The following is a 26,821-nucleotide window of genomic DNA, read 5'->3' as shown; positions in this document are numbered from 1 at the left end:
CAACAGTTATTTGTATAAAGACTAGCTTCTCAAAGAGCAGGATCTACAGGTGGTAACTGAATTACACTTGGATTTTGTCTTTGATTTGAATTTTACTACTTTCAAAAGAAAATAACTTGATTAGACTGTTCTTTCTTTTCTTTTAAAAACTAAGACCAAACTGTCTTGCGAAGAGAGACTTAAATGACCATTCATCCTTCTGGATTTTTTTTTTTTTTTTAAGGAAAATATTTGCAGTAGGCAATGTCCTTTTTCCAGTGATTGTTTTTATCCTCTGCTATAGCGCATTAATGAAAAAAATGAGCTAATATTAAAAGAAATTAGGAGTAGTTTTTGCTTAAGGCATAACTTGTTCTCATGGGGGGAAAACATAGAAAGGATTTCCAAACATGATTGGAAGTCATTACAGCAGACCTTTTCCTTGAAGTAGAGCTTGTGTTTCCTGACTTGCGTATGTCCAAAGCAATGCCTTTTTCAGAGATTTGTGTGTTAGATTATGCTGCTTATTGTTTGTTATTCTTAGCCAGAAAGTTGTATCTTTTGATTTCTTTTTCTGTGACTCGTGTAATCAAGAAACAGTGGTGGAAAATTTCTGTACAAATTGATTTAAGTGTTCAGTTCAGTCTGATTTGTACCATCTCATCACTGGTTACTTAGAAAAGGAGGTGTGCCAACTGGTCTGGTTTGACAACAATACTGGTTCTGAGCAGCATTGTGTTATATTATGCATCACATGTATTCTTGCCTTTGTAATGAATGACAATGTCTAGTACTGTATGTACTGTAGGAGGAAAGCAGTGAATATATTTTTTCATCCCTCTGTTGGGGGGAATTGTTTTCTCTAGTAGGAGGAAAAGAGGAAAATCTAGTCTGAGAATGTTAACTTGTTCTTGTTCACTGTTTGTAAGTTAGATGGTGCTCTGTTTTTTTGTTGTTGTTGTTTTCTTATGTGTTCTGGGCTCTTCCAAGGCTCCTCGCTGTGTGCATTGGAGAAATTCAGGCACCTGTTTTATCCAGTCTGTCATTCAGAAATAAAAAGTATTATGGACTGTCTTCATTTCCAATTTATTCAGTGTCAGTTTTGTGTGGAAGTGATTGCAGACTGATGGTACTATATTACAGGTACTAGGTGCCTGACTACTTACATACTATGGGTGGCTCAAATTGCATATTAAAAAACAAAATCAAGGATCCAAAGCTACAATTATGAAGAGTTACTTGTTAACAATGTTACTAACAACTTTTTGAAATGATGCTATGATAACATTGTTTAAAACTATTGCGGTTCTGGGAGCAAAAGAAGAAAGTGGATATGAGCAGGAACAAGTAAAAGGATGAAAAACTTGAGAGTAGATCTGCAAACAAGAAGCTGTAGAGGAGAAGATCTGTACTGTTGCTTTTCAAGCCATAGCCAACTTGGGAGTTAATAGGGAAAGCAGTAGTCCAAAACACTCAGCCTGCATTCAGGCTTCTTTGAAGGAAAATGTGCAGAAATGTCCACTGCAGTAGTGTGCTTTGTATTGACCTATGACACCAGGGAGTTAAATGAGGGAACAGCTTTTTTGCTGCCAAAAGGCTTTGTGGAATTGTAACTGTTCCTCTGCAATCTCACTGGAATAAGAAAGACTTTGTATTTGCTCCTTGATGTGGCCCATATGTTCAACATCAGCCAAACTCTGGCTAAAATGTGTTCAGATCAATAAAGTAGGTTCTCAAGACTCCTGGCATGACAACCCAAGCTCTGTACCTCAGGGATTAATGGCATCATAAGTGGGCTCTGCTGACTGTTGTATCTAAAATACATCATGTGTAGTTTACCATGTGATAAATCTAACCCAAGCTGGTGCATACCATGTCCTCAGACACGTCTTTACATGGCCTTCTGTCCTACTAAGAAAACACAATTTCAATGTTTCTTTTTGTTAACTGATTAGACAGTAGCCATGCTTTTCTTACTTACTGAGGTTTTGCCTTGTAGGTGACTGAAGTTTTAATCAGCCTGGTATCTAAATTGTCAAAATATAACATAAAATTTATTGCAAAATACTGCATTTAACTGAGAAGCTCCGTTCTAGTTTCTGTCAGTTGTTGAAAATACCGAGTCTAAACTTAATAGGTTTCTTGCTATTGACCACTTTTTCTGTCATAACATTTGTAAGTTTGTGCTTATTTAACAACATCTACGATACTCAAAATGCATCTCCCCACGGGTAATAAAATCAAGTTAAATTTTATTCTAATGTCTAAATCTAACTTTTTGCGGAGAACTCTAGAAGAATGCTTTTTTGTTCTTCCCATGCGTTGATTCAGAAATATTGATCATAATCACCCTTTTTTATCTCTCTGTTTAATGCAAAGAGTTTGTTTTCTTGTTGTGCTGAAGAACATTTGTTTGCTTTAAACCTCTACCTTTTTAAAAAGAAAAATGCAAGCTGAATGTTTACAACAGAAAGCTTGACCATGTGTGTTAACTTTTGGTGTTGTTTCTTTTCCAGGGGGTGCTGTCCAACATCTCTTCCATCACTGACCTGGGTGGCTTTGATCCAGTTTGGCTCTTCCTAGTAGTAGGAGGAGTTATGTTCATTTTGGGATTTGCAGGATGCATTGGAGCTTTGCGAGAAAATACCTTTCTTCTCAAATTTGTGAGTAGCAACTGCGGCATTCAATAGTTACATGGGGAAAGTCGTGTTTAGTATGCCTTTTGGGGAGCGGAAGGTGTTACTGATGTGAGAGTACTGTTCTCTGAATCTCTTTTGATTTGCTTTATAGATCTCAATCTCTGCTGCTTACTATTGTGGTGGTTGTTTTGTTTTTTTTCTCCCCCCAGTGTTTAGTGCTGTTGATAGTAAGAATCATAATGTGGAACTACTGCTTTTCATACGGGTATAGCCTAACATTTTGACTTCCTGTCACTAAGAGCCTGAATTGAACTTAGAGTCAATAACCAGCTGCCTGTGAATTAGGAGGAATGTATAATAAGCTACTGAATGTGAACCATGTGATTTTTGCTGTGCAAGTTTCCCTCGTGGTACAGAAGAGATAGGACTGCTAGGAAGGCATTGCTTGCTGTGATAAGACTCAGCTCTGTACTGTATAAATAATGTAAAAAGACCTTATTGCCATATGTAAATTTAAGATAAGGAATAAAATCAAGATATTTTCCTCTCCTGTCACACCTTCCAGAGTTGTGCTTAGCCAGGATACTATTTGTCTTCATAACCGTTAGCTGTTAGTATACACTCAAAAAGGTTTCCAGTGGAAAAATCAGCCTTCAGGTCACATATTTGGCTCTCACTGACACATTGTATTGCAGGAGGAGGTTGACAGTTACTGAGCTGTTTATGAGACAGCTCAAGATAGTTCTAGCTTGCACTCTTCTTACTTGTATTAAATTAAAAAAAAAAAAGAAAAGAAAAACTATTGTAAATTTTTTTTTTCTCTTCTTTCTTTCTCTCATCTTCTCTAAAACGTACCCATCTGCTGTACTAGAAATAGCTTCCTATACAACAGCTGACAGAGGAATTAAAAATGCATCTGAGCAAACATAGAGAGCATATTAAAATGAGACTTAAAGGCATAGTTGCAAAAGGGATAGAATTCCAGTATATGAGGACCCCAGCATGTTTTAAAACACTGTAGACTCAGTGGAGATGCTTAGAGAAAGTGGCAGATTGTTACTAATGCCTTTGGCATCCATTGCATTTGCATTAATCATCACAGCCTCATTTGGTTTTAATGTGGATATGAGTCATTCCATAGACATTCCTCTCTGACTCAGTCATTAATTAATTGCTGTTGTTAGAATTTTTGCTTTACCCACTTAGGCAAAGTTTTACCAATGAGGATGACTGAAGAGAAGGTCACTTAGACAGCATTTAATTTGTTCTACTTGTTATTCAGTACATTTGAAAATGGAAATGCCTACACAGGAATTTCACATGAGTTTTCAAAGAACCTGGCAGGTGGCCAGGCAGTAATGTTGAAATTTAGAGTAAAAATTTTGGGCTTCTTTGGAAATTCCAGTGAAATGTCCTGCTTTAGATGCCAATGCTTGCGTTCATTGGCATTTTTATTATTTGCTAGAATAAAATTAAGAGTATTGTACTTCAGCTCTAATGAAAAAAAAGAGTGTATTTTTAATTTTTTTTTTTTTTGTCTGAGTGAATAGGTTTCCTCTGGAACAGACAAAGCTTTACCACCACACATAATTGCGAGCCTTGAAAAACATTTTTGGCAAGGCAGTAAAATAATTTTAATGTTTTCCTTTTTCTTCATAGTTTTCTGTGTTTCTTGGAATTATTTTCTTCTTGGAACTCACTGCTGGTGTTCTAGCATTTGTTTTCAAAGACTGGATCAAGGACCAGCTGTATTTCTTCATAAACAACAACATCAGAGCATACCGAGATGACATTGATTTGCAAAACCTCATAGACTTTACGCAGGAATATGTAAGTAGGACTATGTTTATTTTTTAATGCTTGATTTAATGAGATACCTACTCTGTTTGTTACCTCCTGTTTGGTTTCTTCAAGGACTAACAAAAATATACTAGAATGTAATTCTTGTAATATTCACAGACCTTCTGCAAACACACAGTACCTGTGAAAAGTGGCTTATTTCTTGTTGTTTTATTCAGCAAAACAATTACAGTGGAGAGTTGGGGTGATTTATTCATGCAGGCTTTTAAAGATAAGTGTGTCAAATTGACTAGGTACCGAAAGAGTTTTGTGTTCAGATTGTTGGAGCATATTTGTATGTGTTTATAAAGATACTTTGGGGGGGTGGGGATTGTTTTCAAAATATCTTATTGCAGGAACTATCACTTCTGTTTAAAAACAGAAACAAAACCCACAATTTTTTAAGCTTGATGGAAACTTATTCAGTTATGAACTGAATGTTAGTGATGTTTTAGCAACATTAGACGTGCTACGCCACTCTGCTGAGTGACAGAGATGTGGGGGCTTGTTGAGACTGCAATGTTCTATCTCAAAAAGACTCAATGTATTGATCTTAATGAAGTGGGCAATTCCAAAAGTCCTTATAAATCTCTAAAAGACACTCTAGCAGCACCTGAAGGGGAAGGAAGAGTGAAGTCAGATGCACGTGCTTGTGCAGGTTCAAAGGCCAAATTTGCCAATGTGTAAAAGAGTCTTGCACTGGATTTCACATACAAGCCATTTTGCCAGTACGTTCTTGCTCCAGTACTCTCTTCTAGTCTAATCTGTTATGAACTTCACATTGAATTTGGCCCTGCGTAGCTGCATCACTAAGCATTGGTTGAAATTGTTGTGTCTCTTCATTTTTATATATTCTGCAAATAAATTTATTCAGTGTTTGATTTGCTTCTATATGCCTTGGGGTAAAATGTGAGTGAGTAACAGAATGTGGATCCTTGTGCTCATTTGAATCTTTTCCAGTTTGAAGAAGGCCGGAGATCTGAAAGCAGTGGGGCATATGTATACAACCAAAAGGCTATAATCCAGTTTTGGAGTAGACTGGCACTAGATAACTGGATTAGCAATCTTGACAGCTAAGTCAGAGCAGCATGAGTCTGGCCAGCAAATTACTTTTTCAGCTAGGAGAGATGAGGCTTGAAAACAGCATATTTCTGGTAATGCAGATGGAACTGTATTTGCATCCAGAGGGAGAGAATTGCCATTCCCAACACTTTAAAATATGCTTAGTTTGATTTATTTATTTATTATTAGTATGTTTTTAGTTGGCATAGATGGGTTCCTTGGGCTAGATTCTGGAGTGCTGTAAACAATCAGTGCTTCACTGAAATCTAGTCTGTTCTTTGCAGGTTCAGCACTTTTTACCAGAGACTAAGTGTAACATTTAGAGTATTTACTTTTTGAAGAATTCTTCAATTAAGGGTTACTTGTGCAATCTCTGCTGTGCAGTAAATGCTGAATTCATACTGACTAGTATACAGCCTAGCAAAGATTCCTTCAAACTGGCAAATGTAGTAGCTACTAGAGCAGCACTTACTGCTGGTCAGGTCTGTTAAGAGCTCATGGCACATTAGACGGGGCAGAATATCACACTTCATTATACTGTCCCTGGGGCGTGAGCTTCTAGGATTGTGCAACTCTGTGGCTTTAGCATATCAGTTTGCTCTGTAGTTTTCTTTCCAAAGAATAGCATTGCAGGGTGTGAACAGAACTGTAATTCCCTGATAATTTTCAGATAATTTAGTAGTTTGGAGTGGTCTTCAAAAATTAAATAAATTATGCCCAATTAAATGAAGAAATCTTGGATTCTTTATGGAAAGCTAGAAAGAAACCAGCAGTAATTATGCATGCTTTAATGAAGAGATTTGTTGATACTGAAAGTCAAGAAGCTCTCCTTTCTGTGTTCTAGTGGCAGTGCTGCGGGGCTTTTGGAGCTGATGACTGGAACCTTAATATTTACTTCAATTGCACAGATTCCAATGCAAGTCGAGAGCGCTGTGGTGTGCCATTCTCTTGCTGCACTAAAGACCCTGCCGTAAGTCAGTCAAGAGAGTAGGAGGGGTCTGCTGTTCAATTTTAAATGATTGTATGAGATTTTTCTGGAAGTCATGCATGATCTTAACTTTTCTACCATTTTTTATTTATTTATTTTTTTACTTGAAGCACAGCGTAACTACTAATTTCTCTTCTACCAGCAAAAATCCAGAACTAACTTAAGTCTTCACTGTATGCTTTTCATGTTAGCTGTTTTTCATTAGAATGAGAGAAGCACAATTTTGGCTGAATGTACATGTTAATCTTAGCAAGTATAAAAAGCAGAAGTCCATAATGAGTTGAAGGATGTGAGCTTTTAATTGATTATCATCAGGATACTTCATTTGCTGCCTTAAGGAACAACTGTAAGATCAGACACTCTAAAGCAGGTATTGCTCATTATTTAATGGAGTGTCCAGAGGCTGTAGTCATATTGGCCTGGTTTGTGCTAGGTGTGGTAATAAGTGACAGCCTGTGTTCTGAAGAACTGTTGTATGTTTTTGTTGCAGTCTTTAGACAGCCACAGAAATTTTTGTGCTCTTTGTCTTCTTTTAAAATTAGCTTGTCCTGCAGTCACCTGAGATCAGATTTGAAGGGTCAAACGTTTGAAGGAGCAGCTCTTTTGATACATTTTCATGTCCTTTTAAATAGTTCTGGTACATCAAACAGAAGAAGTTGGGGCTATATGTTAATAGTACAGACGTGATCAAGAGTGCAGGGAAGCAGTTCACTGACAGTGAGAAGCTTACAATAAGGATGGGTTACGTGGCTAACATCACTACTTCCAAACTCAAGATTGGTGCATGCCTAAGAGTAAGAAATCTGGGAAAGGTGGCAAGAGGTTTGTGTGGATGAGTAAGGAACTCATGGAAAAATAAAAGGAAAGAAGAAGGCCCATGGAATGTGGGAAAAGGGCCTGTCCAGCTGGGAGGAATGTAGGAATGTTGTCAGGTCCTGTCGGGTTGTGATGAGGAAGGCTAAGTCCATCTTGGAGTTAAACCTTGCAAAAGAGGAGCTAAAGGATAACAAGAAAGGTGTTTTCAAGTGTGTCAACAGTGAAAGGAAGACTAGGAAAGTGTGAGTCGCCTACTAAATGAGGCAGATACCCTGGTAACAGGGGATGCTGAGAAGGTGGAGATTCTGAATGCCTTCTTTGCTCCAGTCTTTAATACAAAGACTAGCCTTCAGAAATCTCAGGCCTTGGAGGTAAGAGAGAGAGAGTCTGGGGAAAGGAAGACTTCCTGTTGATCTAGGAGGATCTGGTCAGAGAGCGTCTAGCTAAAATCAACTCACACAAATTCATGGGCCCCGAGGGGATGCAGCATTGTGTGCTGAGGGAGCTGGCAAAGGTTATTGCTGAACTTCTCTCAATCATCTTCGAAAGATCTTGGTGAACCTAAGAGGTGCCTGAAGACTGGAGCATAGCCAGTGTCACTCCAGTCTTCAAAAAGGGCAAGGAGGAGGATCCAGGAAACTACAGGCCAGTCAGCCTCACCTCTGTCCCTGGAAACATGATGGAACAAATTGTTCTGGGTGCCATCTCTTGGCAATTGGAAAGAAGAAGGTTATCAGAAGTAGTCAATGTGGATTCGCCAAGGGGAAATCATGCTTGACCAACCTGGTAGCCTTCTATGATGTCATCACTGGCTGGGTAGATGAGGTAGAGCAATAGATGTTGTGTACCTTGACTTCAGCAAGGCATTTGACACAGTCTCCCAAAACACTGTAGGTAAGTGTAGAAAGCGTGGGATAGATGAGTGAATGGTGCGGATGATTGAGAACTGGCTGACCGGCAGAACTCAGAGAGCTGTGATCAGTGGCACAGCATCTAGTTGGAGGGCTGTAGCAAGTGGTATTCCCCAGGGATTGGTACTGGGCCAAGTTTTGCTAACGTCTTCATCAGTGATCTGTATGGAGGGATAGGATGCACCCTCAGCAGGTCTGCTGATGATACAAATTGGAGAGGAATGGTTGACACACCAGAAGGATGCACTGCCATTCAACGAGACCTGGATAGGCTGGAGAGTTAGGCCTGTCTGGACCTGAGAACATTCCTACATTCCTGATAAGGTTTAACAGGTGCAAGTGATTGTCTTGCACCTGAGGAGGAATAATCACATGCATCAGTACAGGTTAGGTGATGACCTGCTGGAGAGGAGCTCTGTGGAGAAAGAGCTGGGTGTTCTGGTGGAAAACAGCTTTGCCATGAGCCAGCTGTGTGCACTTGTGGCCAAGAAGGCCAGTGCTGTCCTGGGCACTTTAAAAAGAGCGTGGCCAGCAGGTCAAGGGAGGTGATCATCCCCCTCTACTCTGCCCTGGTGAGGCCACATTTAGAATATACTGTCCAGTTCTGGGCTCCCCAGTTCAAAAAAGATAGGGATCTCCTAACAGGAGTCCAGCAAAGGGCTGCAAAGATGATTAAGGGTCTGGAACATTTCCTGTGTGAGGAAAGGCTGAATAACCTGGATATGTGTAGCCTAAAGAAGAAAAGAAGATGGGGGGGGAATCTGATTAATGTTTAAAACGTCTGAAGGGAGGTGGGAGGCAAATGGGTGCAGTTAGGCTCCTCTTGGTGGTGCGCGGTGATAGGGCAAGGAGCAATGGCCTAAAATGTGAATACAAGAAGTTCCATACTAACATGTGGTAGAATATCTTTATGGAATGAGTAATGGAGCACTGGAACAGGTTATCCAGAGAGGTTTTGGAGTCTCCTTCAGTAGAGATATTCAAGACCTGTCTGGACACCTACCTTTGTGACCCATTTTAGGGTACCTGTTTTAGTAAGGGAGTTGGAATTGATGATCTCTTGAGGTCCCTTCCATCCACTGCAGTTCTGTGTAAATTCTGTGTAATTAACACTGCATATATTTGACTTTTGTATAGTTTAAAAGAAGCAGCCTGTGAGTGCTTGTATTATCTGGTAATTCAGCTGTGGCTCAGGTGGTTATTCTCCACCTGGAATGACTTTTAGATCTTTGAATATCTGAGTCCATAGTACTAACTAAAATCAGGTGAGTTGCCAGCAGGCAGCTCGGGTGCTTCCTGCCTTGCTAATGCAAAGCAGTTACTCCTTTGGAATCTAGTCATTTCAGCTGTCATCCTTCTTAGCCCTCCATTTCCAGATGCTGCATCCTCTGTAGTTGAATGCATCTTCAAACTAGTTTGAATATTCCTTGTGAATATCTGTTTGTCTTTTAACAAAGTATTATAACAAAATGGAAAGCATGTTAGGCTAAGGCCTTACTTTAAACTCAGGATTTCTCCCTAACGTTCACCAGTCTGTCCACCTACCCACACACACAGTGCATCACAACCCAGTTTTAAAAATATAGTTGTTATAAAACCAAACCAGTGACAGTGCTACCATGTAGTCCTATAAATACATAATCTATGCTAAAGTTTTCTGTCTGTGTATATAATTATTCATTTTTTTGGGAGATGATGCAGTAACCAGAAAATTTAAGATAAGTCTCATTCTTATTCACCGTAGAGAAGCAACACACTTAATTGCCTTTAAAATAAAAATGGCCTAATGCATGTAATGAATTTAAATGTAACCAAGCTGTGACAGGTTAATTGTGTGCAATGATATATACAGATTTATTCCATGGAAGAGCAAATTTGTGTCCTTTGGAATTAGAGTGCAGTGTTGGACTGATGCAGAAAGTTATGTGCATGCTTTCTTGAATAGGATTTGCTTGTGGTGTAGCATTTAGTTTAGCTTAAATCAGGAAATGATAAGTATAAGCTAAGCCAAAGCAAATCTCCTTTGAAACAAATTTAGACTCCTTTAGTTCACTTCGTAGTTTAACAAGTTGAAATGCTCTACGTTTTTCTATAGGCAAGGCCTAGAAAAGTTGGCATATTTCCATTTCATTCTTCATGCTTTCTTTCAGTTATCAGATCCTGAGCTTAAGTACAGAAGACATTGGTAGTAAAGTAAATAGGTGCTCAGAATGAGAAAGAAAGCTTAAAAACCCTCTCTTGAAATCTTATCTGCTTGTGAAGCCCTGAATTGCTTGGCTCTCTGATACGCTAGGAACAGGAACATTCATCTCATTAAAAAATAAAAATTGCTCAAATCCTAAAGGTCCAGTGAGGGAATTCAGCTTGGGCAACTGACAGGATTGGTACCTGTTGATGTACTTCCTGAAAAGGTTAGAGGAGCTTAAGTGCTAATAGGAGGAGATTTGTTCTTCTGTATGGCTGTTATTTAAAATCATTCTTTGCTGATCTATCTTTCCCACAATTTGATTAAATTGTGATGTTCAGTACGCCTAGCTAATACTGGCTGATTTTTCTGACTTCTTTGAGAAGCTCCTTCTGCTCACTGTTTTTATATAGCCAGTAACTTAATATTTTGATGCTGTTGCAGCAAAGTAGTTGCTTCATTTTATTGCCCTGTAATACCTGCAGTCAGCCTCAGCTTCCACTGGGTAGCACCTGTTCAGTAAGAAAAGTCTGTCATAGCCTGCTGAAGATGCTTGAGGAGTTCTGAAGCAGAGTCAGTAGGATGAAAACTCCTCCTTCTTTGGTATCAAGATCCCAAAAGAAAGAATGGGCACTAGTAAACATTACCCATTTTTCCTTTTTTCTCTATTATTTTGGGAAGGAACTAGGTACTTATATGTATTTCTACAGACATCCTGTAAGAACTTACTGCAAATGGAACCACTCCTCCTTACTTCTTCATGACTGAGCCCTGAAAAATTTTAACTGTATTTTTTGTAAACAGACAAAACTTCTTGAGTGGAAAGTTCTTTTGCTTCAAGCAGATGCATCCTAATCCTTTTGCTTTGATTTTCAAATTCTTACATATGGAATGTGGGGTTTACCCAGGTAGAGGGCTGATTTTCCCCCTGCGCTCCTTTGAAAGCTTGAAAGTATTTTTCACCTTGTGTTTTTGTTTATTGCTAATAATTGACAGCACTGAATGGAAGAGAGAAGGATCTTTTAAAAAGTAGTATGAAGACCGAAACTGTAGTGATTGTATTACTACATACAGGACAAGCTCTGGGGAACTGGGACAGGATACTTTGGAGACATTTCTTTTCACTCATTTGCCTCCTGTTTGTCTCTTTCCTAGGAAGATGTTATTAATACTCAGTGTGGCTATGATGCAAGGCAAAAACCAGTAAGCATTTTTTTTTTTTCTTCTTCTAATGTGTTCTAAGAATCTGAATCCCTCTGGCAAAAACAGGTTATTTTACCTGTGGGATAATTGAATGTAACAACCTCCCTTTTTCTCTGGCAGGAAGTTGATCAGCAGATTGTTATCTACACTAAAGGCTGTGTCCCTCAATTTGAGAAATGGTTGCAGGACAATCTTACCATAGTTGCTGGTATATTCATTGGGATAGCATTACTGCAGGTAAGTGCAGTGTTCCTTGTAATGAGTTACACAGAAGAATAGCAGAGAAATAAAACACATAGGTGCTGGGTGGGGACTGAATGTGAGAATTGGAAATACGAGTTTCACCTAGAAATATAAGGTCTGTAGATTTTAGTGAGGTGTGCAAAATGCTTGAGGCTTTTTTGTGTGTGCTAAGAGGTACTTAATTTTTGTCAGTAAAGATTTTCCTTTTCAGCTGTTCACAGGTCAAAATCAACACTGTTAGATAAAGATTGGCTAGAGATTTTTAAGCCCATACTTAACTCTACAGTTTCTGATAGTGTTTAAATGAGCAGTGGAATGCCTTTACAGTTGCTTTTGTGAAGCAAATACAGAACAATTTGATTTCCTGGAACTCAGCAATGCTATAAAAAGATGAGGATTACAGGAGTTTTGGCTTTCTATTGCTTGTTTTCCTAACAAAGTTTTGTGTAACTGAAGGGGTTTACCTGTGTGAAAGGAGTTGTCCAATGCTCCAAATGAATTAACTGTTGTCTCTTCCAGATATTTGGGATTTGCTTAGCCCAGAATTTGGTTAGTGACATTGAGGCTGTCAGAGCCAGCTGGTAAAACTGCTGAAGTAACCACAACAAGACACTGGACAACCGAAACCCTCTGAAACCTCCAGTGTGTCTCTCCGACACCAAGCTGTATGGACATGGGTGACAGGGAAGCCTTCTCTCCCACGTAGTCTCAAGTTTAAGTTCCTGATTGCAGTGAATTCATATTCCTTTGGGGTGGGGGTGAGAAGAGCGAGCTCTTTAAAATCTGCTGCTCACTGACAATTTTTTTTCTTTCTTTTTTTTCTTTTTTTTTTTTTTTTTTGCTTTAAACCACCAGTTTGAAAGCTGTTGAGCCGTGAATCTCTACTGTATTTTTGATCCTGAGTAACAAGTGGACACTTTTTAAAAATTGGTGTATTCAGTGGGACAGAGTTGCATCATTGTTATCTGTGGATATACTGTTTATTCTTCATGTTATGAGCTCTTAGAGCTGCCAAGTATTCCTGAGATGGTCACTCACCTCACCACTCTAAAGGAATAGTCTTCTTTTTTTCACAGATAAACGTAGCTACAGGCTTTCTATGCATCTATGTACAGTAAATGAAACTGTTTTTAAAACAAGGGAAAGTTACTTTTTTGTTTTGTTTTGTTTTTGTTTGTTTTTGTTTTTGTTTTTACAAAAAGTTCCAGCCATCTCCCTGTAGTACTTTCAAGTTGGAATGAGCAAGCTCACAGGGAGAACTGCCTAATTTTATCGACATCTTTCTTCCTTTCTCTACCCTTGTATGAAGGGGAAGGAGTTTTATATTTGTCAAACAAGGGTTGTAAAGCTGTTAGTTGCTACCATACCTTAGGATATCATCCTCTTAAGGCAAGAATGAGATATAACTGTATAAATGTATGAAAGCAGTGTGGATATTGGGTCCAAGTGAATATTATTATTCAAAGAATGAATTATATATTAACTTAAAAAAAATGAAAGCATTTGATATGGCTAAATCTTTTGTTTCTCTGGAATTTAGTGTAACCTAATATATTTAGGGATCTCACTAATATTATGCTTTGATATACTTGTACAAAACTTCTTTTAAGATAATTTCTAGGTCTGTTCCTATCTGAGGCTTTGGTCTTTTAATTTTTTTTTCCCTTCAATTCTTTTCACTTGCATGAGCTGTGGAGTAAGAATCTGTGACACTCCAGTGCTTTAAATCTGTGCATATGTTTTAATACAGTCTAATTCAAACTTATTTATTGGTAAATGCATGTGATTATGGGAAGATCATATTCCATTCCGTTGGAACTTGGAGAAAACAGCTTTTACCAGAATAAATGCTTACTTTCAATGGACAAATCCTTGCTATGAAGATGAGTCTCCCTTTGTTGCATAAAATGCAACAACAACAACAAAAAATCTTGAAGCAATGAAATAAAAGTTCTAAAATAGAAATGTGTATTAGGATCAGCCAAGACGCATACTCTTGAAATGGACAAAATTTGGAATCAAGCTCAAATAGTGGAAGAAGAATTAGATCAGACTCCATCCACCTTAAAGTTTGATTTGTTGTTCTTCAAAAATAATAATGAATTTACAAACCTGACCATGACTTGGATAGTTCCTTTGCACTTTGTACAAATTACGCTTCTTTTATGACCTTCTCCAGTATCTGCAGAATAAGCCCTGAAAGCTATGAGCTCTTTGCTCCTGCTTTGGTAAAAAGTTGTGTAGCACCTCTTTGAAAGAGATGATTTTTCAGAGGAGTACATGGAGTAGAAGAGGTTAATGTGGTGTTTCCTGTGTCCCTGCTGTGGTGGATGGATAGGAAGCTGCTCTGGTGGCCTGTTAAGGTCTTTACTGGCTCCATGACTCTTTTACATGTGATTATACGTACCCTTGCATATTTTGTCTTTCTGTACTTTAGTCAGCTGTGTTTCTGCCCCCTCCAAAAACTGGCATTGGGCACACTGATGATCCACAGATGCTACAGAAAGTCCTTTGGTCCTTCTGTCTTTCAGTATTACCTCATTCTCTTCTGGTTAACTCCCACTGTCTCTAAATCAGGCAGCCTCCATATCCTTTGGTATCTGCTGTTAAAGGCCAGCCATGACTCAGAGTTTTTTTGTTTTTTTTTTTAAAAGCCTTTGCAAGCAATTATAATTCACTGTCCTTAATAAAGTTGGTTCCACCTCACCACAGTGTTATGTTTTTCTTAGTCACTCCTCATCTTGAGGAGTTACTGGTGTTTGTTTCCCACAAAGGGACACACCATTTTGCCTGATAGCAGCAGGACAGATAGATCACCAGCACCTATGATGCTGCACTCATGAAATGGTAAGGGGAGAAATCAAGGAAGTCTGGTTCAGGAAATAACTCCTTCATTCAAGAGCCTTGATGTGACCCAGCACTTTGCCTTGGAGAAAAAAGTCTGTGTATTACAGAAACATTCCTTATTGCCACTGATCTTGAATGCTACTTTTGCTGCTGTGGGCTTCTGAAGACAACTTCCATTCCTCTACTTGAATTTCTGCAGTTTTTCTGTATTGGCCTTCTGCCTTGTTGTGCTGCTCTCTGAGCTCCGGTCTACTGAATGTGCACTGGCAGTGTCAGACTGATAGGAAGGTAAATGATCTGAGGTGAGCAAGCCTTTTTCTAAGTATTTGCAGATGTATTCACAAATGTGCAACATATCTTGTGAGTGCCAGAGTGACTTTTCTTATAAAAAACCACTAAATTTATTTTTCCAGGCCTTGTATTTTTTGCTGCAGATGCTAGTTCCATCCCTGCCCCTCAACTCCCTATAACTTTTCTCGTTTTTGCAGTTATTTGATGGATGAACACTGAGGATTACCTGCCTGTATTGCACATTTAAATCCCACATTTCTGTCTACAGATTGGATTAGATGTCCTAGAAATGCCCCAGCTATTGGCAGCTTAGGGGTGTCCAGTTTGGCTTGTGGGAAGCCTTGGAGGTCAATCTGTTACGGTCAAAGCCTGCCAAAATCAATCAAGCTTTCTTCCAGAAAACCTTACAGAAACTTCAGGTGAGCACAACTAGAGCACAACTGCCAGTTACATGGGCTCATTTTCCAAAGCAATAAGATACGGTAGGCAGTACAACCTTTTGGCAATCTCTAGCTTGCCTGATGGGCTGGTGGATGAGTTCAGAGGTCAATGTAACTTTCCTTAATCTGCAGTGGTTGCTCAGAAATTTGTTGTCACGCCTGTGGCCCTTTGTGAAGCATGAGACTGCTGTCTGCTGCACACTTCCTATGTGGTGGGAATGTTGCTGCTTAGAGGTCTGGTTGTGCTTCGGTGAAAGCCCTGATTTTAAAGCCATTTCTGAATTCTCCACTGAGCCCTAGCAAAGGGTACCACAATTCTTGCTCCTCCGCTCTCTAAGTTCTCTCTCTCCATATTCACAAGCCTTTTTTAATGTGTGGTTTTTTGTTGTTTTTTTTTTTTTTTTAATACCTAATGAACAAATGTTTGGTTTGCCTGTGTGTTTGTTTTGGTAGAGAGTAGGTATCTTTGTTTTAAAATCCATACTTTTGATTGTATTCCTTAGAGTTTGAAGCAGTGGAGACGTTGTTCAAGTGAGCTCTGTCCTGAAAACTCTCTCTCCCCTTGAGAGAGATGCTAATTGTGGTTCTGGTGTGTAAATAGTGTTTGAAATGTAAATAGTAGCATGCAGATTAAATGATTCTTGCACATGATTGCTTTTCACTCTCGAAGTGTTTATATTGACAAGCAAGATACCCACCGTGCAACTTTGCTGGCCGAACCTGAGCGCAGCAAGTAGCCATTTTTGCTTTACCTCGCCCTGCCGGTGAGGCAGAAGCTCTTTAGTCGCCTGCCACCTAGTGTCTTCGGGCCCAATTGCATCAAGAGCTCGGAGAAGGGAAAGCTGTTAGTAACAGGACCTCCCTTGCATTTTTCCTTTGCTACTTGGTATTAGAATAATGTTAGATTGTAAACTGGAGTATCAGAGTCAGCGGCCTCTACCTGTTTTGGGAGGTAAATATCACTTGCGGCAGGACTAAGCATGGTGCTATTTGAATTGCTGTGATCCTGGATGTTAATCTGCATTTTTACTTCATTAGAGATGCCCTTGGCAAAATTGATTCTGATGAACAATGTTGGCCACAAGAGAAACTCTCATGTGTATTCTTAATTCCATTTTCTTTCTTGTCGTATATGTGTCATTTGGGTGGATTGTAGTGGTTGTTCTGCAAATGATTAGGGGAGAGTTTAGATCTCAACAGGTGTCAAGAACTGGTCAAGATTCCAGTTTCTCTCTTCCATTTTTGTTTTTTCTCTGAAGCTTTTTGGGGTGTCTGTATTTGATAGCAAAACTGTATAATGCAAACAAAACATTCTACTTTGTTAGATCTGCTACGTACCAAACTTTGCCACTTGAAGAAAAGAAAAATCTTCTTCCCCTAATGTGCAGCAACATTGTGACTGCTAGTGTGCACCATGCGTGAGTTCAGCCATGCCACACTCCTAGCTGTCTGTCGTGTTTCAGCAATACAAAGTTGTTGATGAGAAGCTCCGTCTGTATGTGTGTTCATGTTCATGCTATGTACTCAGTAGAGATGGACCTGATGCTGCCTTGGTCTCTGGTGAGGATGGGATTTGGTCTTTGTGGCTCAGATCCATCTCTGATAAGTGTGTTTCAGATCAGGTCGAACTGAATCTCTGCGCTTGGTTCATCTGATGGCACAAGGAAAGTGTTGATATTTACCGTTTATGTATCATTCCTTTTTATACGAATGTATTCTCTTGTGTTCCTTTTTTTATCAGATGTAAAATTGATTGTAAAAGCCAACTACGCTTACTGATTGAAAGTATTGGTATAACAGAACTGCATGCCCAGTAGAGTTTGACTTGAGCTTTAGTAATCTGATTTCAGACTGGTTATCTTCGGTCTAGGAGAAAAGCATAGATCAGGTGCATATGTATTACTTGTCATCTTTAGCATTAGACTGTGGTATTGTATCACATGCTGATCTCAATGGATGTAACTGGAGTATACTTAGGAAGTTAATGCAACTTCCTGGTAATTCATTTTAAGCTATTGAAAGTGGTCTTGGTCATGCTACTTGTGTTCTTGGGTTTTTGTTTTTTAATAGATGCATTTTTTAGGTATGTTTTAATACATTTATGATGGACAACACAATAGTTTTAATAGTTGTGCAGTACTCTGTATTTACTTGAAGTAAATCATTTTATATGCAATTTGTTAGATAATTACAATTTTATAAATAAAATTGCGTGAAATATGGTGTTGTGATTGTGTACTCTTGGTGTAGCACCCAACGTTGAAGATACAAATTTCAGGCAAAAACTCCTCTGGGAAAAGCCATCCTGTTCTCTTCCCCAGACTAGCAGGGGAAATAAATCCCTGGGTCTCACGTGCACATAGAATTTAGGTTCTGAGGTAGTCGTGAAGCCTGTTGTGTGTTGCCAATGGCGGGCCTTAAATAAGTAATAAGCTAATACTTCAACAGCACATCCTCAAGAGATGAAAACTCACATCTTGTGTCAGCTGTTACTGAAGTCCAGCTAACAAATGTGCTCTGTTTGTTTCCGACAGGTCACTGGTGTTCCTCACGCTGCTGTGGCTGCTGGTTAGTACAGCTGTTGGAGCTCCCACCATAGTCATTTTAGTGACCGTGAAGTGTTCAGAAGTTGTATCTCTGCAGGGAGGAGCACGAAGGGGTATAGCATTTTGTCATGCATTAAGCTTTTGTAAAGGAAAGTGGGAACTTAATTTTTCTGAGTGTAATATCTCAAATAGAAATAGTGAGAGCTGGCTTACTGAATTGTGCAGATAAAAATGTGTAATGATGTCTCGTACTTGTTTACACAGAGGGGGGAAAAACTTAGTATTTCAAAAGCTATAGGAAAGCAAATCCAGTTCAATGTATCTAAAATACAGTGTTTCATCAACCTGCATTGTTTTGCAGTAAATAATAAGCATAGTTGGTTTGAGGCACTTTGGAAAACAGACAAAACCTCTTGGAAAGACTTTCCAAATATTCTTGGGAGGTCAGTGCCCTGATTCAATTCCCCTACAGTAGTTATCACCACTGTACTGACTGTGGAAAATCTTGCCTTCATCTTAGCCTTTACCTGGCTTGATCAGGATTCTGCATTGAGTACAGTTTTGTGGCTCTGTTCTGGCCAATGGGGCTCTGTGAGAGGCATTTCTCATAAGTTTCACCAAGAAATACAGTTTCTGAACGTCTATGGGCCAGTGAGCTGTTCGTCATCTGTCACTGATCTGGTGCGATCAGTGAGTTGGAATGAATTGGGCCAAGTGATCATGATCATTTCTCTTGAGACAGCTTCTGGCTGTGACAGGTTACATGCTGCCCAAGTGCACATGCTTCTTTCTAGTCCTGTTGCAGGCAAAGAGATGTGAACACCAAAGTGCAGCATAAACCTGGCCTTTTGTACTGTGTTTTTCTTAGATTTTGTTTCTCTAATGAGGAGAGATTGAGAGGATGAATGATTTGCCAACTACATAGAAATATCCTGCAGGCTGGCACGTGCCTCAGATCAGCGCAGCATTTTTGTGAACAGATAATCTTCAGTTGCCTTCTTCTGCCATGACATAAAACCATCATCACACTTGTGCAGACTTAGCACGGATTTTATCTAGAAGTGTTAGTCACTTGGTATTCTGTCCTAGGAAACCATCTGAAAATTAAAGGGTGTCACTGTTGGCCTTTACGTTTGCTGTGCCAATAGTATCTCTAACTAAAATTCAGTGATAGGAAATGTTTGATATTTAACTTAATGTCCAGTTAGACAAGTAGGTGAATGGGAGTTGTCACCCTTTTATTATGCCCTGCTTATGTGAGCACTTGTGGTTTATACCAGTGTATAAAGGAATAAAGAATCTAGAACTGGGTATGTCATTGCTAAATGGTCTTTCTAATGTATTTTGGAATCTACTGGAATTAATGGAGATTCTTTCCATGCCTGAGAAAACTTGGGCTCATATGGGCCTGCTGTGAGCTGTGATTGTAAACATGCAGACTGCATTTACCAGTGTAAAGGTTCTGCATTATTCACAGCCTCATGTCATGGGATTGTAATCTGTGTTCACAGCAATATGTTCTGGAGGTGACTTTATTGCTAGCTATACTAATATGTATTTTGAATTTATTTATTTATTTATTTTTTAAATAAGAGGCTTTTGTACAATTGGTATTTGAGGCTTTTTCCTTGCATTTTACTGATTGTTGCCAGTTAATTTCTGGCACTGGATTAAATGGATGTGAATTTTTGTATGAATACTCCTGTAGCATCTGTTGGGTTTTGGCACAGTCTCAAATCTGAAAAAAACTGAAGAAAGTGTCCATTCTCTTTTCATATGCAGCTTCCGTGCATAACTCATTTCCTGGCATGAGTGGCATCTTCCCATCACGGTGTGGGATGCCCAGTGATTTCAGACAGCCTGGCAGTGAATTTGGGATGGTCAAAAGCTGTCTTTTGCAACCATATGGTGTGGAGTCACATAGGTGCTTGGGCTCTAGGTTTGACTTGTGTTGATAAGCAAGGAGCTTGAGACTTTGGATAGTACTGGGAGCACTCCTTAGCTGAGGAGTTGCATGCATTTCTCACTTGATGGGTTCTCTTGATAAGCTGCTGCGAGATAAGCTTTTTAAAATCCATCTAAAAAAAAAAAACACCAAAACATAGTAACAAAAACCCACCCAACCCAAGCAAGCCCAACAGCACTTGTACCTACATGGCTTTATGGACTAAATATTGCATAGCTTCTGCCATTGAAACCCACAATTGTTAAACCACTGCAGTGCCTCTGCGTGAGCATACACAGTGAAAGAGGCTGGTATTGTTTCCTTTGTATTCTTGCAGCTGAAAGGCAGTCAGTGATTGTACTGGGGTCAGAGCCAGGAACAAGGGCTCTTCACCAGTACATGCTGGTACAGTCACAGCTTCTGTGTGTGAGCGAGTACGAAAAAGGACAAACCACAGGATAAGTGAAAGCACTGAATTTTTTATTTGTTTACCTCTAGGTACCATGAGTTTGACATTAATAGGCAAGACCAGTGAATGAGCAGCAGTACATTGCATTCAAACCTGCCTCTTCAGAGCACCAAAAATGGAGCTAGATTTACTTCTTAATCTACAGTCAGTGCACTAGCCTGGACTTGCTGCATCTTGTACTGTCCCTAATTTAGTAGTACATTGTTATGCAGTTAGGGGGGCGTGAGGAAAGAGTCATTGTGTAGTACCACTTTTACATCATCATAGGACTACAACATGCACATTCTACTATGTGGCCCAAGCAACAAGAATACAAGTAGAACAGTTACGGGTAGAGACAAGTTCATGTTAACACCACCTATGAATTTTTAGAAATCTTTTTGGATGGGTACCTACAGCAGTTCATCAATTTGTGTGGGGACATTACACGCATGCACAAGTGATACAGTGGAAAACATAGCAGGAGCGACAGCAGGACAAAGGATGAAGGTGGAATCTGTGATGGATGCAATGAAAACAAGACCTTCCTCAGCTTTCTACAGCAAGTCTCTGCTCTGTTAGCGAGGCCTGCTGGGCAACAGTTTTGTTCTCATGGCTGCGGAGTTTTGATACGACTTCTAGGAACGCCATATTCTGCACTTCCTTTTGGAGAGATTCTGTAAAAGAAACAGTAGAAGAAACAGTGCTTTGTATGAGATGGGCAAGAGGACAAGAAAGCATGGTATGAGGCACTTAGGAAAGTGTCAGCACTATCGTGTACCCATTGTATACACAAGCCCATAGGTGTCATCTTTTTATTTACTGTTCTGAATTGCTTTTAAGAATAGAGGAAGTCTCTGGGGTCTTGGGCTTGCCCTAGACCGCACACATTTTAGCTAGAGATAAAGGATGAACTTTCTGCAAAGCAGTTATAAAAATCCACCTGGAATGCCTTTCAAAAAAGATGCTTAAGAAGTTTTTTAATTGAATGTTTTTGTTTGATTCCTTAAACTATTTTGATGGAGTGAACAAGTTTGCCTGAAGGGTTCACTGCATAGCTCATTTGTTTCATATCATCTCTGGTTGGTCGTGTGAGAGTGTGAAGAGGATATTTCACCACCTGGTCGCTGGTAGCTGCCCATTTACAGTCCAGCTCTGAACTTGTCACAAGTACAACGCATCAGGTAATGTTGTGCATATGTATACAGTATTTATGTTTGACTTGAAACTTTGAGACTGTTTCATGGTTCTCATCCTGGATAGCATTCTTGATGTCAAAAAGGAAAGGTTGGGAACAATACTCAAAACTGATGCAATTCATTTATTTTTTTTTTAAAGTAGGGATCTTACTCAAAGCTCTATGCTCTATAGACTTCCCACAGTTAAGAACCAAAGCAGCTGGTTTTGTTTCACGTCCAGTTTAGTCCATTCTAGTGAACTCACTCAGCAACAAACACCTACATGTATTTTTTTGCTTCCCAGGTGCTGCTAGGGACTTAATTTCTCAGAAGGAATCCCAACCAGCTGTTTCAGATTAGCTATGCTATATATGCTATGCATATTTACAGCTTTTCCTTACAGCACACTTGGACATTTCTTTCCCTTCCTACTTTCTTGTTCACGTTTTCACTTTTTTTTTTTTTCTTGTAATTATCCCTGTCTTGTGTGTTGGGGATTCTCACGCTGCTGTGTACGTGGGAACCAGCATATATTGAGCAGTGTCAGTGAAGCTGTTGGGTACTTAGGCTGTGTAGGCACTTTCATTCCCCTTTCTAAGATATCATCAAGCTTAAGCAGCGTTACTGAACTGCCTTTTAGGAACTAATCAGTTGTGCTCTGCACATTTCTGTGACTCCTGCACACAAGTCACTGCGCTAGCTAGGAATACTCTGCTTTTGCTTATTCCTTAGGTTACATGCTTCCATTGTCCACTGCCCTCATTCTTCCCTCTTCTTACCCATTCACTCAGTTGCAACAGCAACTTCAGGTGGTAAAAATCATGTATTTATGCATGTGCATTTTCTGCTAACACAGCTGTTGGCAATATCAAGTACTTTCCTATAACTAAGGACAGTAACAAGAGTGGGCACTGGAGAATTAAACTTACTAATAATTGAAACAGTACAATCACTTTCTAACTTTTACATAACTATGGCTGCACAGGTCTGTTTACAATAAAACATGGGAATTTGTAAATGAAAAATATGGAGACTGGGGAAAATGTTAGAGGCAACAGAGCTGGAAGAGACATGTTTCATATTTTCACATGCAAGAGTGGACTTCACTCTTTGTGATTTCACTTCTCTGATTAAAATCAATTGGTAAACAAAACTTAATACCAGAGTTGTTCAGTTGTTGCTCTTATACTGGCTATTTTTACACGGGTCTATTCATGAGGAAGCAGGGCTGAACATTGTGGCAGCTCTGACTTCTTCACAGCTGTGCATTGCAGTAATGTGCTGTCTGCTCTCTGGGAGAATGCCAAGATGCCTAACGTCTAGGGAAAGCTTACAGTGTGGTAGCAGACCAATCTCTGCCACTTGGATAACCCTGGAAAAATAAGGGAAGACTGCTCCCTTATTCTGGTGGAATAGGAAGACAGTTATTTGACTTTAAATAACGCTGTCGGTTAATCTTGCAGGTGACAGGACTTGGAGAAGTGAAAATGCAAGTGTCAGGCAGAATTTCTGAGGGTGATTATTTTTGTTGTCAGTGCACACAAGAACATCACAGTGAGTAAAAGAAACATAGCCACTTCTTGAATCCTTAGTTGAAGATCAAATTTCCTTGTGATATCCTGCTCCATTCCCCGTATCACCATGTCCGGCAATCACATGTGTTGGAGCACCTCCTGTTCATCATCCAAAACAACCACAAACAGTTGTGCCTGGAGCATGCTCGGGCTGCCAAGGGAAGAACCCTTCCTAGCAAGGTGAGTGAGGATCCCTCCTAGTGCAGGACTACATCTACATGTTGTACTAAGTTCTCGTTTGTATGTGTCCCTGCAGGTATTCCTTGTCTTTTTTTTAACTTCCTGCAATTCTTGTAGGAATTTAAAGTCAAGAGGTACCTTGCAAATTTCTCTTCCACCTAATTTTACTTGAGTAAGTTAAACAACAAAGCAGCCATTATATGTCAGTTACAGGGAACATACAGCTAAAGGTGAAAATTAACTTATCTGCATGCTTGCACAGAGAGCCCAATACTGTACAGTTTAAAATGTCTTTCATTTTTTTCCTGTCAAATTTCCAGATAGCTCAAACTTCTGGGAGCTACCTGCATCCTGCAGAAGCCAGAATCTGATTTCTGTAGTTAATATCCAAAATAGAGTTAACAGCTTCTTTTTCTTGACCGTATAAATAAAGTGTCACAGTAAATTGAGCCACACTGTGCAAATTCATAGTGAACAGGGAACCAGTCTCAGTGTATTTGCACGTGCCCTATGTTTAGTCTACAAAAAGATGAATTATATAAATATTTTAGGAAAGCAGTCCTTCTCAAGTACTCACCAGATCCTATAAGGGCACAGACCAGCACCATGGAGTTGTATTTTATTTCTGGAGCACTCCTGTCATCTGATAGCAGTCTGTATAGAATCTGAACAAGCTGAGCATTTTCGAGATCCTTTTCAGCAGTGACTGAAATACAAGTGAAAGCTTGTGAAACTGGAATTGGTGCTTCGTTTGATACTTTTGTATTTTATCCTTCTATGGAAGCATGGATCTCTCACTGTAGTGAAACTGGTGCTGTGGTAGAACATGTTAGATAGCATGGTGATAGGAATCACAGCTCTTGCTGTAAAATGCAAAATAACCTAACTGCTTGAAAAGACAATCACTATGTGCAGTGATAAAATTCAATCTTAAATGTGCAGTAAGTTAATGGAAAATCTGCCTGGCTTTCTTGTTACTTAAGCCAACACTTGCAACATTTAAGCATGGAAGACTTCTACTGCCTGAATTTCCCTTTAGAAAGTTTGTCTGAGTTTAATATAGACAGTGAAATTCTTGACTCCATGGTAGGAAAACTCAAGGTCTATTAAGACTGTGAAAGGTTTTGCAAGATCAGAGTATGATTTTTTTCCTTTGTAGTTTTCTAGGAAACATACTGAATTCAGGCTTGAAACCTTTAGGTGTCTGCATTAGAAGACTCATGTGAATATCATTTCCTTTCAGTCAAAAAGAAAAAAAAAACCTCATGCATTATTGGCAGTGATTTGGAAGTTGAATGTAGCATTCTGTGGGTACACAATGACAAGAGATGAAATCAAGAACAAAAGTATGTAATACTTGTTTAGTTCATGATATTAATAAGCAAACAAACAGGACAAAGTCCTCACTGGGCATTTACCCTTCTTTGTTTGGTAATCTGAGTTAGGGGAGATTTAAGTTACTTATTAGGAGGCAATTCTTTACTCAGAGAGTGGTGAGGCACTGGGACAGGTTGCCCAGAGAAGTTATGGATTCCACATCCCTGGAGATGCTCAGAGCCAAGTTGGATGGGATCCTGGGCAGCCTGATCAAGTGATTGGCAGCCCTGCCCATGGCAGGAGGGGGTGGAAGTGGTTATCTTTAAGGTACCTTCCAACCTATGCCATTCTGTGAAGCTGAGGCATGTAATCATCTCTGCCTTCATATGGCAATTTTAGCACCTATTTCTGTGGAATTTAATAATAGCAATAGACATATTTTGGGGCCTCATCTACCTCTATATGTATTCTTTAGCTTCCACTGATTAGGTAAGTGAAAGCTTTACTTTGATAAGGCCTTTCAAGAGGGGATTGATCATTTCAGTGTACACAGGCCTCGGTCACACAGTTTCCACTCTAAATTACAATTTTATTAACTATTAGATTTTATCTGAAATCTCATGGAAGTTGTTCTAGAGTCTGTGATCACCTATCAGAATAGAGAAGTAGATATAGTATAACCAGCAAACTTCAATTTTCTGCATAAACTTATTTCTTGCCTATTTCTTTGCATGAATTGCCATGTATTTCTATGCAACGAAAAAGGAGGTGGAAGCAGCAGCCTGTTCTACATTGTAAAATATACTCAGAGGACTCTCCCTGTAGGGTTTCTTTTGAGCACAGGCTCAAAAGAACACAGGCAGAGTTAGCTAATGGGATACTCACCTAACTCTAAAGCTGCTATTAATGCCAGTGCAACGAGAGCTTCGTTTTGCATTATTACATGTTCGCTGGTTGCCATGGTTACTAAATGCTTGATGCCACCGCTCTGTACAATCGTCCTAATTACATCCTAAAATAAATGGCATAGTAATGAAAAAATTCTGCATTACATACAAAGTTTAAACATTTTAAAAACTACACATTGCATTTAAACAAAGTTATTGTGATAAGGATACTCATTGCTTATATGCATATTTAATCACGTTACATGTAAATGTATGTGTATGTGAACCTACAAAGAATCTGCCGTTAACTCTGCAATTATCATATAGAACTTATTAAACAAAGCCAGTTAACCACATTTAAGAGACATACTGCTCTTTTCCAAGTTACCATCTATAACTTCAGTTCTTATGGCAGATGGTCAGTTGCCTAACAGTGAGTACCCTTTGCTGTGTTTGAACTTAGCTGGTGTTCAAAGATTATTAATTTTTCCTTTTATGTTGTCATGTTCAGGGCAGCTTATCAAACCCACCCAAAAAAAACTGTAATTGAGATAAGAAAACACAAGAATACAGTTTAATAACATTGGCATCCAGATGTCTTCATCTCTTCATGGATTTTTAGTTTCTTCCAGAAGTTCAGAGAGGTGAGATCACAAATATATTTGCTACTTAATAGAAATTGTACACTAGAATTTAGAATTAGGTAGGAATATGAATAACGTTCTCTTGAAATATTGTAGATTTATGCTTCAAATATGAAGCAGGTTAGGAAAGGACAGTTATGAGACAGTGATGAGTCAGTTTTTGTTCTAAAGCCAGCAATTAAAATGGACTGTTGACTAAGATCTAGGAAATAAAAATGCTGAGTGGGTTAAGTGACTTTAAACAGTTTAAATATATGCAAGCAAGATTCTCTTTCCAAGTTCAAAATTTGATCTGCATTATGTATGTAATGAAGGGTGAATAAAAATCTCTGGTGTATGCATTTTGATTACCTGTATGCTATCATTAAAAAGCTAGTTTGCACGTTAAGCAAATTTTCATCATTATATGCGCAAAAAATACTTGAAAATTGTTTGCCTGGAAGTCGGGTCACTTTGCATGCCAAGGGGCAACTATGAAAAGAAATGTGGTTTGCCTTTTTATTTTTTATTTGTTCTGTGGGTGCAAAGATTTGAAGCAGTAGTTGTTTCTTGAAATAAGAATCCAATTTAAATTTATAAGCCCGTTGAATTTCCTTTTAAAGCACATGTCCCTTTCCAATTCCAACCACAAGCCCAGCTCATTAACTGACACGTGCGTT

The 26,821-nt window shown here is 39.1% G+C and overlaps 2 protein-coding genes across 8 annotated transcripts in view; one reads left to right on the top strand and one right to left on the bottom strand.

Annotated features, from left to right (window-relative positions):
* Positions 1 to 17,666, top strand: part of TSPAN5 (tetraspanin 5) — an 82,515-nt gene extending 64,849 nt beyond the window's left edge. The window contains exons 3-8 of one of the 2 annotated variants that reach the window (XM_085222944.1): positions 2,496 to 2,642; positions 4,278 to 4,448; positions 6,364 to 6,489; positions 11,575 to 11,622; positions 11,743 to 11,859; positions 12,385 to 17,666. In XM_085222944.1, coding sequence (XP_085079070.1) covers positions 2,496 to 2,642; positions 4,278 to 4,448; positions 6,364 to 6,489; positions 11,575 to 11,622; positions 11,743 to 11,859; positions 12,385 to 12,450 — 675 coding nt within the window. In that variant the 3' untranslated portion in view covers positions 12,451 to 17,666. The remainder of the gene's footprint in view (positions 1 to 2,495; positions 2,643 to 4,277; positions 4,449 to 6,363; positions 6,490 to 11,574; positions 11,623 to 11,742; positions 11,860 to 12,384) is intronic. The other variant, XM_085222945.1, reaches the window with a different exon arrangement.
* Positions 17,667 to 20,393: 2,727 nt separating this feature from the next.
* RAP1GDS1 (Rap1 GTPase-GDP dissociation stimulator 1) overlaps positions 20,394 to 26,821 on the bottom strand; it is an 86,254-nt gene continuing 79,826 nt past the window's right edge. For all 6 annotated transcript variants that reach the window (XM_085222940.1, XM_085222942.1, XM_085222941.1 and 3 more), the window contains 3 exons: positions 25,517 to 25,643; positions 23,892 to 24,020; positions 20,394 to 21,059 (listed from right to left, as the gene is read on the bottom strand). In XM_085222940.1, coding sequence (XP_085079066.1) covers positions 20,932 to 21,059; positions 23,892 to 24,020; positions 25,517 to 25,643 — 384 coding nt within the window. In that variant the 3' untranslated portion in view covers positions 20,394 to 20,931. The remainder of the gene's footprint in view (positions 21,060 to 23,891; positions 24,021 to 25,516; positions 25,644 to 26,821) is intronic.

Source organism: Meleagris gallopavo, chromosome 4 (genome assembly GCF_905368555.1).
Source record: "Meleagris gallopavo chromosome 4, MGAL_WU_HG_1.1, whole genome shotgun sequence".
Classification (NCBI taxonomy): domain Eukaryota; kingdom Metazoa; phylum Chordata; class Aves; order Galliformes; family Phasianidae; genus Meleagris; species Meleagris gallopavo.
The sequence above is the reverse complement of the archived record's forward strand: the minus strand, read 5'-3'. Positions and strand labels throughout refer to the sequence as shown.